At 42.3% G+C, this 17016-nt stretch overlaps 1 protein-coding gene across 4 annotated transcripts in view; it reads left to right on the plus strand.

The window, feature by feature from the left end:
* The window catches only part of GNAS (GNAS complex locus), a 145939-nt gene that overhangs the window by 103449 nt on the left and 25474 nt on the right, over window positions 1–17016 (plus strand). For all 4 annotated transcript variants that reach the window (XM_065849488.2, XM_065849490.2, XM_065849489.2 and 1 more), the window contains exon 5: window positions 3441–3538. In XM_065849488.2, coding sequence (XP_065705560.1) covers window positions 3441–3538 — 98 coding nt within the window. The remainder of the gene's footprint in view (window positions 1–3440; window positions 3539–17016) is intronic.

Genomic DNA, 17016 nt, shown 5'->3' on the forward strand with positions numbered 1-17016 from the left:
TGGAACTGAATACAAGCGATTTACAAATTTGGCCTGTTGACGCATTGTATCGAGAAACTTTCCGCAGGTGGAGAAAGTATCATCTAATAAATAAAATGTTAATACTGAAGTACATTTCTTTTCACATACATTGGAGTTTTTAAGTCTTGTGGTGTTATGGTGTAATGACACCTGAGGCTTCCTCGCCATCAGCAAGTCACAGTCCTTGGAACTTCAGTTACCTGAGGTTTTTCAATTTTTTAAATATGCATTAGGCAAGAATGGATAATGTGATCATACTTCACAAATACGATGGATTGTTTGGAACCGAACATATAAATCCTATTTATTGTGGAATGTCATCCCAAACCAAATTGTTAGTTCATGTTATTTGCTTATTTTAGCTGTTTTATTAGGAGTTCCATTTTATAGTGCAAGAGAAACCTGTGTTGATGCTGTTGTAGAGTCTGTTTTATTAAATGTGCCAGCAAATGATTCAGTGTTACGGAAACAAGAGCCAGACATGTAAGGACTAGTTTTCTGGTTATTTATTTTCAGGAAATTTGCCTGCTACTTTTGGTTAATTTGTTTCCTAACTCATTATTTTTAGAGATCTCATACAAATTAGACCTATTTAACTGGAAAAGAAAAAAAAAAAAGAGAAACAAACCTGTTGCCGACTTGATTTTTCTAGTGGCCTCTGAAGACCCCGTTTTGCCTCAGTACGTAGCAAATCTTGTGGTTTTACTTGCCTTCCCTGAGAGCAGCCCCAGGCTACATTCCATGACTCAAAGGGGATGCTGAGGATTTCTTATGTTATTCTTTCTCTTAAATATTATTTCAGAATTGTGGTTAGTGTAGGTGTATTGGAAGGGAGAATCTGTTTTTTTCCAACTAGCTACTATGTCTTAATTTCAAAATCAGTTACTAGTGTGAGTAAGCTTCCAATAAAGCAAGAGTAGAACTCTGGAAGCCTGGCTCCAGCTTTTCTTTGGTGAACACCTTCCTAGTTTACAGATGTGTAAACTGGGGCAGCATTAGTCCCAAAATATGTGAAGATATATTTGAGGTAGCCCGAGGACAAAAGATTGTTTATTAATTAAAGACCTCATGTTTGGCTATCACAAGTAATGTAGTTCAGTTAAAAAAAAAATCCTAAACACCAAAAAAGACCAAAGAAACACAATGAAAACCCGTCCCCAAACCCCCACTGTGTGTTAGTACAACAATCTATTACTGGTGACTTGTTGTGGGTCCTGATTTTGACATGTCAATAGAAAGTTCAAAGAATGTGGACCGAAATTCCTTTTCCATTCCACACGGACAGTTAATAACCATATTGAAAGGATTGCATGGGTATTACTGGTTATAGTTCAGATTAGCAGGGCAGACATAAAGGGAGTATTAGAAGCATTTTATTGCTAATTCACAGAGTCACAGATCCCAGAATGTCAGGGATTGGAAGGGACCTGGAAAGCTCATCCAGTGCAATCCCCCCATGGAGCAGGAACACCCAGCTGAGGTTCCACAGGAAGGTGTCCAGGCGGGTTTGAATGTCTGCAGAGAAGGAGACTCCACAACCTCCCTGGGCAGCCTGGGCCAGGCTCTGACACCCTCACCAGGAAGAAGTTTCTTCTCAAATTTAAGCGGAACCTCTTGTGTTCCAGTTTGAACCCATTGCCCCTTGTCCTATCATTGGTTGTCACCAATGGAGCCTGGCTCCATCCTTGAGACAATCACCCGTTGTATATCTGTAAACATTAATGAGGTCCCCCCTCAGTCTCCTCTTCTCCAGCTCCAGAGCCCCAGCTCCCTCAGCCTTTCCTCACACAGGAGATGCTCCACTCCCTTCAGCATCTTGGTGGCTGCGCTGGACTCTCTCCAGCAGTTCCCTGTCCTTCTGGAACTGAGGGGCCCACAACTGGACACAATATTCCAGATGTGGTCTCACCAGGGCAGAGTAGAGGGGAAGGAGAACCTCTCTGGACCTACTAATACACCCCAGGATGCCATTGGCCTTCCTGGCCACAAGGGCCCAGTGCTGGCTCATGCTCACCCTGCTGTCCACCAGGACCCCCAGGTCCCTTTCCCCTACACTGCTCTCTAATAGGTCATTCCCCAACTTATACTGGAAGCTGGGGTTGTTCCTACCCAGATGCAAGACTCTACACTTGCCCTTGTTCTATTTCATTACATTTTTCCCTGCCCGGCTCTCCGGCCTGTCCAAGTCTCAGGATGACAGCACAACCACTCCTCCCAGCTTGGTGTCATCCACAAACTTGCTGGTAGTGCGCTCTATTCCCTCATCCACATAATTGATGAATATATTGAATAATAAGGTACAAACATTGATCATTATCTCTTTATTATAACCCACATATTTTCTTGGAAGTCAAGAACTGCCCTTAAAACACAGGGAGGACTCTTCTGGACAATATGGCATGGTTCTGTTAAACTAAATCCTAGGCTTTTTATTATTGAAGTGTTTGTGTTAGGGCCAGGAACTGGATTTGCTTTATCCCATTTAAGTGTCTGATTGCAGAAACTGCTCCAAATGGTTTGCCACAAGGTATGAAGGAGCTAATAAACTGTGTGAAATGATTGGTTGATATCACTTGTCTAACAGAATGTCATGGTCGTAGTGAGAAACGGTAGTGAGGAAGGACTTTGGTGTCTCAGTTTTTGTGGTGGTTTTACTAGGCAGTGACTTTTTCATTAAGACACCAACTCTTTTGACTTCAGTTGTGCATTTGTAGGTGATGAAGAACCTTTCTGTTTTATTGCATTTTCTGTAAGCTTATCTTTGCGTAGTTATTTGTTGACTTTAATGCAGGATGAAGCAAGTGTTTTGGGTTATCTAGCTTTGTATCACTGTATTTCTTCTGTAGTTTGTTATCCTTTTATATGACAAAAGAATAAATTCTGCAAGTACTCTAAGTGATACCGAGTTGAGAAAGATACTGATGTCGATATAGTCCCCAAAGGTCCTCACTAACGTGGAAGGTCAAGTAAAAGCTACTCAGCATTTGGTACCTTTATGTAAAAATTCCTGAGGAGTAATGTTTCATTGAAGAATAAAAAAAAAAAATCTCGACAGCCAAAAAATCTTGGCAGCCAATATACAGTGAATTGTGAGTTAAAGACCAGATGTTACTGAATGGTACGGGTTATGCCAACAGAATTATCATTAATGAAAAGTTAACCCTTCTTTCAAGACTTCAGTATATAGTTGCACTCGATCAAAATGATCAAGAAGCATTTCTTCAAGTGTTAGAAAATCCTAAATTGAAGGTGACAACAAAAAAAAGCCAACGGAGCTTGTAGTCGGGCTCTAAAACACGCTTGAAGTTTTTTGTTAAATATGCTGCCGTTTACCCTTCATTGTGGTGGTAACTATGTGACCACTTCCCAGTTCTCTTCATAAATAACGCATTTTGCTAATACTATTTTTACTCTTTCAGGAGTTTTATGAACATACAAAAACACTTTGGCAAGATGAAGGTGTGAAAGCCTGCTACGAGAGATCTAACGAGTACCAGCTGATCGACTGCGCGCAGTAGTGAGTATTGGTTCCCTTCTGCTCCATACTGACGGCGATACGCGGATGTTAGAACTGAGGGGGAAGGACGGTGATTTGGGTGGCACTGCTGCGTGCTTTTCCTTACCTTGGAAAAGGAGTGGATGCTGCGTAGTGGATTCCTGTTAATCAGCTATTCAGAGAGGCAGGAAAAACGGGCGTTCAGTTGGACAATATTATCTGTGGTGAAAACCTTGCAGATGCCTTCAAATGCTCTTACTACAGCCTGACACCTTAATACCACTTCAGATACTACAGCAAGTTTTAGTAAGTTGGAAAGTACATTGGTGTGAAACAAGTTTGTGTTTGTAGCTTTTGTTTTTAGTGCGGTTTGTTAACGTGAAGGCAGAGATGGGCAGCAGCCCGGGAGCGCTCACCGGGGTTCTTGTGTGCCTTGCTGCACACACCACTGGATGATTCATTCTCTTCTGCTCTTTATACCACTGTGATAATTGGTATTGTCAGGAGAGACTGCTGCATGTTTGCAGTTATTTATCGCATATATATCACAGTACAGCTCAGAATTTCTTTACAGCAAGATGTTTGTGATAACTGGGAGCATTCCTGGTATTTTTGTTGTGTATAGTCAAGGATCGCAGGACTTCAATTTGGAATGTTAATGGTTAAAACTGTTCTTTTCTAGTTTATACTCTCTCCACTTCTTTCGAGGAAGCTGAAATTAGGTTTAATGGTCAAGGAAATGCAGGTTTCTCATTTCACGTAATGATGGGCAACTGCAGTTCGTTGTTTGTTACTTTGTCTCTTAAAAGAACATTCAATGAAATAAAAATTGTAAGGTTCTTTATTTTTTGTTTACTTAGTTAGACTTAGAGGTAAATCAACAATTATTAATAGCTCTGTTTGAAAAGAGAGCAGGGAGATAATTTTACTGTGACCTGCCCAGCTCCAGGTCTTTTGGAGCCTCTTTGAAGTTTTGCCATTGTTTCTAGTGTGAATTTGTTTGATGTGGAGCAATGTCTCTTGCATTAGGTGACTAATGTTTGATCGTTTGGCATGGATTTTTCTGCCAGTTTGGTTGCTGCAGAATAGAAACAAGATTTTCATTTTCTGTCAACTCTCCAGTAAATTTTGTCTTTCTAGTGTAAAGTGGATAGAAATAGAAAAGAAACTAGTTTTGTTTCTGGTAGTGTTTGGTTCTCTGTTTCTGGTTACCGTTTGTTAATAGTCAACTTCTATGACGGGAAGAAGTAAATATTGAGCACCAAGTGGGTTTTGCGTTGCCCTTTTTTGGAAGAGGAACAAATTTTGTTCAGCCCTGAAAGCACAGAAGAAAACTGAAATTCTTATCAGCCCTGATTGCTGGGATTGACTTTTCATTGGGTCAGCGAGGGGGTGGTTTTACCGTCCTGCTCCACCTAGTGGAATGCTGAATTCTACATCATGGGCTGTGGAACCAAAAATAAACCCTGTGCATTGCTGACAAATTGCAGATATTTTATTTCTAAGATACCATTACAGTCTCCTTCTAAAATTATTTCATAATTCTAATATTTATTCAAGTTGATAGTAAAGTATATGGCGTTGTTTTCTTGCAGAAGGAGTTTTCCAGTTGTTAGTTTGGGTAGTTCTTGTCCTTTCTGGCATTTTTGCTTGTGCAGTGGCGTTGTTTTGAGTAACAGAATATGCAAAGTGAGCGTTTTTCATGGTAAAATGTTTCCTTGGTGGTAACATCACTTGGAAGTTCTGAGCTTTTTTTATCATAGTAAATTTTCAAGAGACCTGACAAAAATTACTGCCCGTAAGATCTGACAACTGGGAGCTTGAAATGAACCTGGCGAGCACACTCTAAAAAATGTGGCAAAGGCAAAATATAAATGGTAGCTGAGATTTATCAGGTGAAGACTATTTGAATTTGAATGTGCAAGCTACTGTCATTAGCGCTAATGAAGTTAAAAGAGAAAGCGGAACAAACTGTGTTAGAGTTGTCAGTTCTTTCGGAGAGGAGTCCTGGGTTCTAAACACTTTCCCCTTTTGGAGTCCCAGTTTAAAACAAGAAAGACGTACTTAAAATGGAAGGCAGGAAAGGGTCTTTTTCAGAATCAGTCCAGCTTCCAAAAATCCCTTCTTGCTGTTGAAAGTTGAATCAGTTCTTAAATATTAATGGATTCTTTGTTCGGTGAATTACTTTAAAATTCTAAACAATGTTTCTTTCTCACAAAAAAACCACCAAACCCAACTTCTTGTAGTTGTTTGTAACAGCTTTAATTTTTTTAAACTGTCATTTGTGGAAGTGTGAATTGCTTGGTGTAAAGTTTGTCTTGGTATGGGCTCATTTAACATTCTGCATTCTCTACGAAAAGTTATTTTCACTCTTGGAAAGTGACAGGGTTATTTATATATAGGAAGCTTTGCAAGGAGATTCTGCCAAATGTTTAAAATCATTTTTGTCTGTCTTTTAGCAGGGAACAGTGAGAACGTATATTGTACAGGCGTTTGTTTGGCTTTCAGAGATGTTAATACCAAAATGAAATTCGCTTCTGTTTCTCCCAAACCTGCAGGAAACGTGCGCGGAGCTTCTTGAGGAGCCGTGGGCTGGTCCTTGGGCAGTGGGACATTGCAGCACCAGTCCTTCCCTCCTCTTATTTCCACCTTTTGTCAGTGGTGGGATGGGGAGGTACTGGGGACGTACCTACTGCCCTTCTCTTCAACATTGCCGCTTTTACAGTTGTGCTTTTCTTGGTTAAAACTGTTCTCCGTGTAGGCAGCTTAGCTCCAGTCCAGCAGAAGGTCCTGCCAGAGTTCAGGGCTGTATGGCGTAGCTGCAGGATGCTGGAGCGTCTTGAAAAGAAAGATGATGGGGAGATGGAGTTTCAGCTCTTGCAGGGTTTGTGCTGAGGAGAGAAGGGAACTCGCAGATGCGTCGGGAGCTCTCAGAGAGGGACAAAGTGAGGCAGGGGCTGCTGCTTCTTTGCTTCTTGTCCTTTCTCAGAAAAGTGGGAACTAATATATTTCTCAATCTCATGTGTCACATCTACCTAACTTGAAAGTAGGTATTTCCGGAGTCTTTTCACCTGCTCCTGAGCAGTAACTTTAGCTGCAATACTTCCTGCTGACTTGCTGCCATTTTTCAATGTCTGCCCATAAGAAGTTACCATTAATACATGCTTTTATCCTCGCTCCACCAAGTTCCTGGTTGCATTGGCTCAGAAAGATGACTTTACCCACAGTTACAGGTACCGTCCTGAGTCTCTGTGTAACTGGAGTTGTGATCTTTGAAGGTGTGGAACCGGGAGGCCCAGGCAGTAACCTCAGCTGCTGGAGAGCCCTTCTGGTGGCCTGCCCTTTATCCTCAACCTCTCTGCCTAAATGAAAATGTCACGTCAGAGGAACCCTGTTCCTTTTGAAAGAGTAGCTGCCTCTGCTCATCGTGAGCTTTACTGAACTTCCTGCATGGGCATATCTGACAGTCTTGAGAGGCAGAGAAAGGAAAGGAGCCTGTTTCCCTTTTCTTCACTGGCCTTACTAAGTAATTAGTTTCAATTCTGTTTTTAGAACAACATAGGCTGTGAGGTTTTGTCACCAGTTTCTCTCTGAGAGGAATGTGTTTTAGCCGTGAGAAGGGAGCGCTGTCTTAGAGGAGGCCACGTTTCATGGCTCTGCATCACGTGGGGATGTGTACAGCAGAGGACGAACGTTGGTCCTGAAGCTCCATTTGATACTGCTCTGGCTAATAATAAATGGAAGAACGCAGATGGGTCTAGAATATAGAAAACCCCAAATGGTGATAAATAAATTATTTACCATCCTTCATGTTTCTTCCCTGAAGGCACAGGATTGCATTTATTCAGAATGTATTACTTAATATTGAGAATATAGGAGCCATTTCCACTATAATGTGCCAAGACCTGTTTGTCAAATATATGCCTTCTGTCAAATATAAACAAGATCTCTTGAAGTGCTGTTGTTGCTGATACTTCTACCTCAGTTTTCATTTGAAAAGCTCTGTTCTTAAAGCCTCACAAATACATAGCAGATAAGCCAGAGTAAGTAGAATCTCTCCCATACAAATGTGCTGTTTGTGGCACAAGGGCATGAAGGATGCCAGCCCTGTCCTGTAAGGTCTGAGCCGAAGTCTGGGGATGTCCTGAAGAAAACTGGTTTGATGTCAGTAACCATTGGATTGGAATGATAGAATCACAGAATAGTTTGGGTTGAAGGGACCTTCCCAGCTCCCCCCCTGGCACCCCTGCCATGAGCAGGGACATCTTCACCAGCTCAGGTTGCTCAGAGCCCCGTCCAGCCTGGCCTGGGATGTCTCCAGGGATGGAGACCTCTCTGGCCAACCTGGCTCTCGTCACCCTCAGTGTAAAACATTTCTTCCTCGTATCTGGCCTGAATCTCTGCTATTTTAGTTTAAAACCATTACCCCTTGTCCTCTCACAACAGACCCTGCTAAAAAGTCTATCACATCTTTCTTATCAGCCCCTTTTAAGTACTTAAAGGCTGCAGTAAGGTCTCCCCAGAGCCTTGTCTTGTCCAGGCTGAACATCCTCAGCTCTCTCAGCCTTCCCTTGTAGCAGAGGTTTTCCATCCTCCTGGTTATATATTTGTGACTCCTCTGACCATCTCCAGCAGGTCCATGTGTGTCCTGTGCTGAGGACTCCAGAGCTGGAGCAGCACTGCAGGGGGGGCTCACCGGAGCAAGGCAGAGGGGCAAAAGCAAAGCCTCCTATTGTGTTTTCTAGACTTGCTTACATTAGGCTGTGCTCAACAAGTACTTGAGTTTTTGCTTTAGCTGGTCTCGGCTTAGTTAGGCTCCTTGGCCGCAGATTTGATTTTGCGCTTCATTTCACGGCATGCTTTCTCTGCGTATCTCCTCGCTGGCGCTTCCTGGTTTCGGCTGGGGTGGAAAAGGAAATAATGTCAGAGCCGGTCCTTGCAGCCCGTTTCCCTGCGCTCAGGAAGGGCTGGAAGCGGCGCGGGGAGCCCGTTCTCACGCTATTTCCTGCCGCCCGCTCTTCTGCCATTTCGGGAGGGAGGGAGCACCAGAGGGGCTGCTTGGGCGCTGGGTCGCGTTTCTCAACTTTCAGCACCAGCAGAGCCACCCCGAGAGCTTAAAGCTGTGCCAGGCTGCTCTGGCAGGGCTTTATGAGGAGGGTTTTAAAGATGTTTGTTTTTAAAATACTTGTCAAAGAAAGGAGGGGAGTGCAGCTATTAGCCGGCCGCTGCGCAGGGCTGCTGAAGGATCAGCAGATGTGGACGTGCTGGTTTTTTAATTTTTAATTTGTTATGGGTTGTAAATGCTTTATATTTTTATTAAGATTTATGGTGTGTTTTATTTCTGGATTTGCTGAGTTGTAGAGAGCAATGAAGAGCTCCGCTCTGAGCACTTACTGATTTTTCTTCCATGTTGATTTCACTTCATGACAAAGTTCCCTTCATGGAACGTGCGGTAAAGTGCATTTGCTCAAAGTCTCATCTCTTTAAATAGTGGCTGACTTATCCGTGGTACTACTGTTAGTCTAGTTTCTTATTCATGTTATTTATTACTTTTATTTTCTCTTTACTTTCTTTCCACACGATCTGATTTTGGCAGAGTAGTTGCCCTGGTCTCCTCCAGCTCTGTGAGCTACGTCTGTGTACTCACATTCAACCGGACAGCAATTTCCTTGGCCTGTATTCCCGGCATCCATGAGCTTCTTACGGACACTAACAATTATATTGTTAACCATTCCCGTGAGGAAGAAAAATCTTCATGTCCCCTTTTGCTGATCTAAAACTGATGCGCTTGCCTACTGCTGTGTGAATTTTTTGGCAAACTAAGGAATAGACCCAGATCATCCAACTTCTAATCCTTAGTCTTGATTATAAAACCCACGGTATTTGTTTCCCGAACACTTAGAGATAACTGAATTAGGGTCTTCTCCCTAGTTGTCTTCAGCCTGAGGGAATGGAGGTTCAAGTTTTAAACAAGATTAAATTTCAGTTTAAAAAAGTATAGCCCAGGTTATATTTTCTCTGCAGTCCCATGGGGTGTTAGGTGCAGAAGTAGGTTGCTGTGGATGATGGGAAGCACAGTGACTCCTGTCTTTGCATGACTTTAGTGAAGTCACTACCAAGAAAATGAGTCCAAATCTATAGGCGGCTGAATTACACCTGACTGCTTGGTGTGTCTGCCCTTCCTGCTGACCGCCAATAGCAGGGATGTGCCTGCTGGCAAGTGCTGTGAAAACCAGATTACCTAAATTTAGCCAGTAAATGGATTATGAATCCAACACATGTTCCCACTGTTGTCACAGCTAATCATAAATTCGTAATTTCAAGCTACACTCAACCTCGGATAAACTCCTCTGTCTTTGAAATAAATTACATCCCAGTATGAAGCAAGATAAAATAAAAGGTGTAGTGGAAAAGCTTGCTTGAGTCTTACGAATTAGGAGCACTGATAAGTGAAAAAGGTGATGAGCCGTAATGGCAGAAAGACCTTTGCAAGTCCAAAAAGTGAATCATTTAAGAAGCCATACCACAGACTTTTGAGGTCTGTGCGATGCCCACCGCATCATTCTGAGTTACTGTAAAAAGGTTTGATTGTTTGCTCTGGGAATCCCATTTCTGCCTCCACTTTCCTTTGCTCTGGCACTTGTACCCCCTGCACCCGCTGCCCTCGGTCGCTTCCCGCTTGCGGTTCTCCTTTGTTCCACACATCTGTTCATGTGTCAGCTCCTTTCTGGCCTCCGGCTGCAGTTGCAACTTCCTTTCCACGTCCAGTTGTAAATAGGAGGGATTTACCTTCAACTGGCGGCAGGGCTGACCTGATCTGAAGAGCATGAAAAAGCTGGGTTGGAATGTCTCCCCCTCTATCTTGAGCCAGTCCTGCACTCAAATAATCACACTTTGCCTTGTAGTTTGTGTCACTTGCTAATAGCTGCAAGAGTTCACCACAAACCAAGTGCAAGTGTCGGGGATCCCTGATGTAGGGGAAGTGGATGTTCATCGCTGAATGTGTTGCGTTTGCTTTCATGTGCAAAGGGAGCATTTGCTTTCTACCGCAGCTATTTCTTTCAGTAACAAATCCACATGCAGAAGATACGCTAAGGTTAGGGACATGCTTGCTCAGGAGTATTTTTGAAACTTTGGCATGAGTGTTAGCGTTTTATTTAAATAAAATTTGCCCATAAAATAGTGAATGTCCTCTGATCGTGAGTCGACTCCACATGATTTGTTCAGCAGATTGCTGTTTTCCTCTGACAGCTGTTTCATTTGGCATGGCGAAAGGAGATGAAGACAGTGCCATGAAGGCAGGACTAAATAAAAAGCATATTGATGTTTTAGTGAGCCAGTGAAGAGTACTGTGGTGAGTCTAGTGGGTAGTTTGCTTGGGATGTATCTCTGAGCTAATATTTTACTTTAATAGTCTGCTTTAAACCCAAAGTTGATGCTATCAAAGAATGTGAATGTGTGAGTAACTACTGCTGTATAAACCTAAGAATGATGCAGCTTCGTAAGTTTGTTCTGTACTAAAAGTACTTGGCTACAGTTCAGAATGGTGCAGACAAAGTTGTTCCATAGCCCAATTTCTGCATGGTTTGCCTGTACCCATACAGTTCATTAACACAGACTTAAAAATAATTCACTACAGAGAATAACAGATTCCTTGTTACTAGTGGTAAAAATGGCAAACTGTTTTGTTTGATAAAGAACATGCTGCATCACCAAATGATTTTAAACATTTTAAGAAATGAATAATAAAGAGAAATGACAAAGTGTGCATAAGCCCTGAGATTTCTGTTTCAAAAAGAGAAAATAAAATGAGGGTTGTAAAAGCCAAAGTCAGATGCAGATTTTTGTAACTGCTTTCTAGTCTTTTTGGTTCTGTAGTATCTGGACTTGTTAGTCACTGCATTTCTGATACCTGCCCAGGCTTCTGCTCTGGTTTTTGTGGCAAACATACACATTCGAATGCAGTGGAATTAGAATTGAAATGCAATACAACAGGAGATGGAATATAAGCCAAAACTTGCCATTACTTAAACTTTTACTAATTTCTGCATTTTAATGGCAACAGGTTCACCAGTTCCTTCCTACTTTTTCCTTTTCCCACCCTCAGAGCTTTTGTTGCGGAATTAATTGCGTGAGAGAATATGCTAGAAGCATCTTTTGTTTGCTGAGGCTTTTGGAAGAATTGCTGTGAAGATCATATTGGTAAGAGCTTGTAAGTGAAGGAGAACGAGGGACCTACCAGCAGCGTGCTGGTTCTGCAGAGACCTCTGGGATTTACACACGTGTGTACCTGAGGTTGAACATACCTGGGGTTAGTTATGCCAATCAGTTAATGAGCTGCCACCTCGAAAAGTTGTGGTTCCAACTTTCCATCAAGATGGATTTTGAAATCCTTTCCATATGGTCATTGATTCAAAGACATGTTTTGAGGATGGGCTCAGGTCAGTTGCTTCAAAGAGATGTGTAGCGTTGCTTTTTGTGGACAATTGTGGTTATTTGTTAAGTTTTGAGACTTCATAAAATTTTTCAAACAAATAATATGTTAATAAACAAGATTTGTGCGTGCATGCAAGGCCCTGACTCGGTGTGCAATCCCTTTGGGGCAATTAATCAGTGTTGTCATAGACTTGACACAAAATAATTTATTGAAGAGATTAGCATGTTGCATTGTTACACAAGATCATTAAACACAGCTATTAGCGTAGTATGGCTACACAATTCTGGTTTTCTTTCATAATTGTGAAGATTAAGAAAAATTCAATAGCGTGGATTCGTCCTTATAGGAATCCTAAAGCAGATGGAGTTCTCCTACTGTGAGTAAATTTGTTAGAACAGGTGTCACAAATATTGCTCTTTGCATGAAACTCCTGGGTGTTCTGCGAGCAGCCGTTCATCCTTTAAATGGCGCCACGCTTTCCTGGAGTGAGGGAATCTCACAACTCTGAGTAAACGCTGTATCGGGCTACTGGTGCAAAGCTGCTGAACACACAGGTGGTGCATTTACTGCAAGGCAGGCCCAACATTTGACGAGGTTTGACAAGGACAGGAAGACAATTGGTGGAGCTACATGACTGCTGAAAGCTCGAGATTCGTTGGCTTGCCTTCCCTGTACTGCGGTATTGCCCTTTTTTTCTGTATTTCTTCTATTTTTACTAAACACAGAATATATAGGGTGTTTCAAGAAGATGGACCCAATTTTATTTGCTTTGAAGTTGGGTCCATCTTTTTGAAACACCCTGTACTTTTTCATGGTAGGGATAGTGCAACAAACCTTCCGCTGTAATCTCAGTTCTGAAAAAATCCACATACTTTAAGAAAGTTTGAAGCAGGAAAATAGACTATTTTGTACACAGCAATCCTTAAATCCTCTGGCTTTTGTGAGTGTCAGGAGGATGGAGCCAGGCTCTTCTCGGCGACAACCAGTGATAGGACAAGGGGCAGTGGGTTCAAACTGGAACACAAGAGGTTCCACTTAAATATGAGAAGAAACTTCTTCCTGGTGAGGGTGGCAGAGCCTGGCCCAGGCTGCCCAGGGAGGTTGTGGAGTCTCCTTCTCTGCAGACATTCAAACCCGCCTGGACACCTTCCTGTGGAACCTCAGCTGGGTGTTCCTGCTCCATGGGGGGATTGCACTGGATGAGCTTTCCAGGTCCCTTCCAACCCCTGACATTCTGGGATTCTGTGAACGTTTCAAGATTAGAATATGACAGTTGGGAGAATACTTTTATCAAACTAAAACCTAAAAAGATATTGTAAAGCCTCATTAAAGACTTGCTTTAAAAAAGGAATTAAGAGCAACAGTATTCCAAAAGATGGGAGGCGACTGAAAATATCTGATACATGGATGAAATGAGGCTGGTGCTTTGGTGGTACAATGAAAAAGTGCCAGGTTCAATTCCCAGTCATTCCCTGGGCTGAGACAGTGCAAATACATCACTGCCGGTCCCAGGGAGAGGGAGCGCTCCATGCCATTGACTTGCATGTTCTCTCCTTTTCCTCTGCTGTGACCTCCACTGGTTGATAAAACACCGAAGCCTTTCCTTCACTGGGGGCTTAAGTTTAAATTTCTTTTGTCTGGGTGCTTGCCTGTGTTCACAGGTGTTGCTGAGTGGATTATTTTTGAGAGAACCCCGACAAAGATGTCAGCATTACATTTGCTATAAATTCACCAGCAGGCTCAAAAGTTTATTGAGACCACGTGCTTGCATGCAGAGAACATGGTCATAAAATCCTTGCTTCAGGAGACACAGGCTGAAAATTAAAAAATAGATTAAGCTCATATTAGGTTAAGAGGTTTATCAAACTGAAGCTGAACTTAAGTCTTCTTTCAGTATTATTTTTTTATAGTACGTGACTAATCCCTGAATAAACGGAAATAAATTGCTAGCTAATTTTACGTGTGATTAAGAATAGTTTTGTAGGCAGGATTTCATTGATACAGATTGTGATTTGAAATACCATTTTTGAGCTGATTGCTCTGTGCTACCTTACACATTGTTTTTTGTACCTGAAGCACATTAAAATCAGTTGTTAGAATTAAATTTAATTCTGTGTTTACTATATTTGTATTGTGGTATGCTAGTTAAATCTCAGAAGGGTATCCACCAATAAGGCTAAATTGTAGCGTATTCATTATTGAGTTAAGGGCTTTCAGTGCCTGGATGGTGATTTACACTTGAAATGTGTCGGCTGCCCAGTAAATTGAAGGCTGTGAAGTACCTTGGGTACTCAGCAAGGTTCCCCTTCCCCCAAAGGGCTCGTGTGAACTGCAGCCCTACGGAAGAGCCAGCAAGGGCTGGCTTAGCAAGGGCTGGCTTAGCAAGGCCGGGGAGGGAAGGAGCTGCGGGTGCTCTGCCCAGGGAGCACCCAGCCCGGTTCAGGTGGCCGGGTAGTGCTGTATGATCTTTGGTGAGAGGTGCGATTTTTACAATTAAACAAACAAAAACCAAACCAAAATAGGAAACAAAGCACACCTGAAGCCTAGTTATTTTTTAGAAATAAATGCAGATAGCAATAGACATGCAAAATCCCTGCTAATTGTGTTAAGTTTTTGTTCAAGTATTGCCAGTATTGGTAATACCGCAAAGCTGCTGAAGGCAGTGTCTGGAACAAACTGTCCACTACTTTTGCTATTAAGGCATCTCAGATTTTAATTACGTATTTTTGATGTTATAAAGTCAGGGACAGCGTTGAGAAGTTACGCATCTTGAAGCTTCGTACCTGGCAAGGCAATCTTCGTATGTTAGCGTCTGGGCGCTCTGTGGATGTTCTTCAATCAAATTCAGTCTCGAGTGAACTAGTCTTGTGTGAGTCCACCGACTGTGGGTTTGTTTTGGTCTTTTCCTTAGCTCTGCTTGTCAGTATGTGTGCCCCGAAGAACACGTTGTGCAGTTAAGGTGTGTGCAGTCTCAGTTCTTGTCTTGGTTCGGCCTGAAAGGTTTCGCTTCACCGTTCCTGCGGGAGGACTCGCTGCTCCCCCCGCTCCACCGCACTGAGCTGCTGTAGGGTCCGCACACCGTGTTCTCAAAGGCCAGGCTGCGGCAAAACTTCCCTTCCCCGTTTGTGAATTGGAGGTGTGATACGTCTCTTCTTCAAGAAGAAAGTAAAAGTTCAGACCTGTAAAAACTCCTGGGTGGTTTTGGACAGTGTGAGGTTTAAAATGAAATCAGATGAGTCAAGGGCGTTATTGTTCAATCTTTCGTGGTACCAATGCCAAGAAGTATTGCAATGTCATCAAGAATCTTGACATGATTAAGTGGTTTTGTGGAAGGAGTGAGAGGATGGATTTAGAGCTCTTCTCCTGTCTTACCAGCAGAGATGATATATTCCCCAAAAGAGCATTCCAGACTGTGTGGTGTCACATTAAAATGTAGGTATAAATCTGTGTATTTTCAATCCTAACTCTAATTCTATACCCCAGTTGTTAAAAGTTTATTTCAAAAATAAGGCATGTAGTATGTATGAAGTGTGGAGCAATCTTACCTGACTTGCGTTACACGTGTAATGTATACTCATTATTGTCACAGTGTGTTATCAAGTGAACCGGTAACTAAAATGTCTCTTTGGAGAACAATGTGTCAGATTCTAAGTCACTCTGTTGTGATTATGCGGCTCATTCAGTAAATTTGCACATACCGATAGGCTCCGTGTTGTGGATTCCGGGTGCGTTCAGAGCTGCGCGACTCTCGGACCGAGCCGGGTGTTACTTCTCGCGTTCCCCAGCTCTCTGCAGACGTGACGAGCTCTGTTTCTCTTTCCCTCTCCACCTTCTCGTTGTGGATTTTGCAGCTGCATGGCGGCAGATCCCTCCTGAGGAGGGAAAATGGGGCAAGGCAGGAGCGGACAGGTCAAAGCAGAACTGCTTTCACTAAACGACAAAAAAAATAAAAAGGAGCCTGGCCCTGTACCAATTTTGAGGATCAGAAAGGTGTTGAGCCATTTCCCAGTTTCAATCAGATTGGAGCCAAGCCTTACCAGACACTTGGGAAAGCTGCAGCTCCACTGCTGCTTAATTGCTTCTTGTTTTGAAAGATAATTAGGAACTTTATTTAAAAATAGAAACTTCAGTGTTCAGTCCATTAAATTTGTCAGCAAGATATTTTCGCTAGGCTCTCAACTGTTTTCTTATTGGAATTGCAAACTAAAAATAGGTGGGATTGCTGCTGTTGTGGGCAGGGGCTGGTACCTCCCTTCCAGCTCTGACTTCCCCTGACCATGTGCAGTGTGTGTGTTTCAGAGCTTTCTGCTGGGCTGGATAGAAGGTCCTGCTAATTACGCCAGAATTGTGCGCTGTGGTTTTCTGATAAAGTCCCATGGCTGTGAAGGATCTGGAACTGATTTCCCTCCAGACAGGTCTTACAAAAGAGTGATTAGTGCCGCACCCAGTGCATTTTTCTTTATTCACCAGTCTGTAAGAGATGTTCGGAATAATTCAACAAATACCTTTTTAAAAACAAACAGACGCTAATGAACACAGGTTTGTTACTATTATTATGAGGGGTGCAATTTACCCTCTCCGTTCAGTTCTCACGAGCAGTCCCTTTGTGCATAATTGAAAGCACAGTGTAGATTGTAAGATAAAGTGACAATTACTGTGTTTATATTGTATGAAACATTGTGCTTTTTCGATACAAAACTCTGTAATTACCAGAATCTGTACAAGCCTATGCTGCTTTTATACATGTATGGATTACAGGGCAAATTGGGTTGTAATATCCACATTTAAATAGTCTGTGTTTTAAATTCTGAACTCTTTCACATTTATTCCTGACATCCATTCCACAAATCATCATCATGGGTTAATGCTGGACAAGCAGGAGGCTGGAACAGATTTTTATTCTACAGAGTTAGAGACATACATGTCTATGTAAATGTATGGCAGTTTCCCTGATGAGTACTTACTACTTTGAAATCAGTACTATATTAGAAAAGTTGCATTTTTCAATTGTGATGTTAGCTGAAGATACTTTTTCTTCCCTTGGATACCTTTTCACTGTAAC

Source organism: Patagioenas fasciata, chromosome 16 (assembly GCF_037038585.1).
Source record: "Patagioenas fasciata isolate bPatFas1 chromosome 16, bPatFas1.hap1, whole genome shotgun sequence".
NCBI classification, from domain to species: domain Eukaryota; kingdom Metazoa; phylum Chordata; class Aves; order Columbiformes; family Columbidae; genus Patagioenas; species Patagioenas fasciata.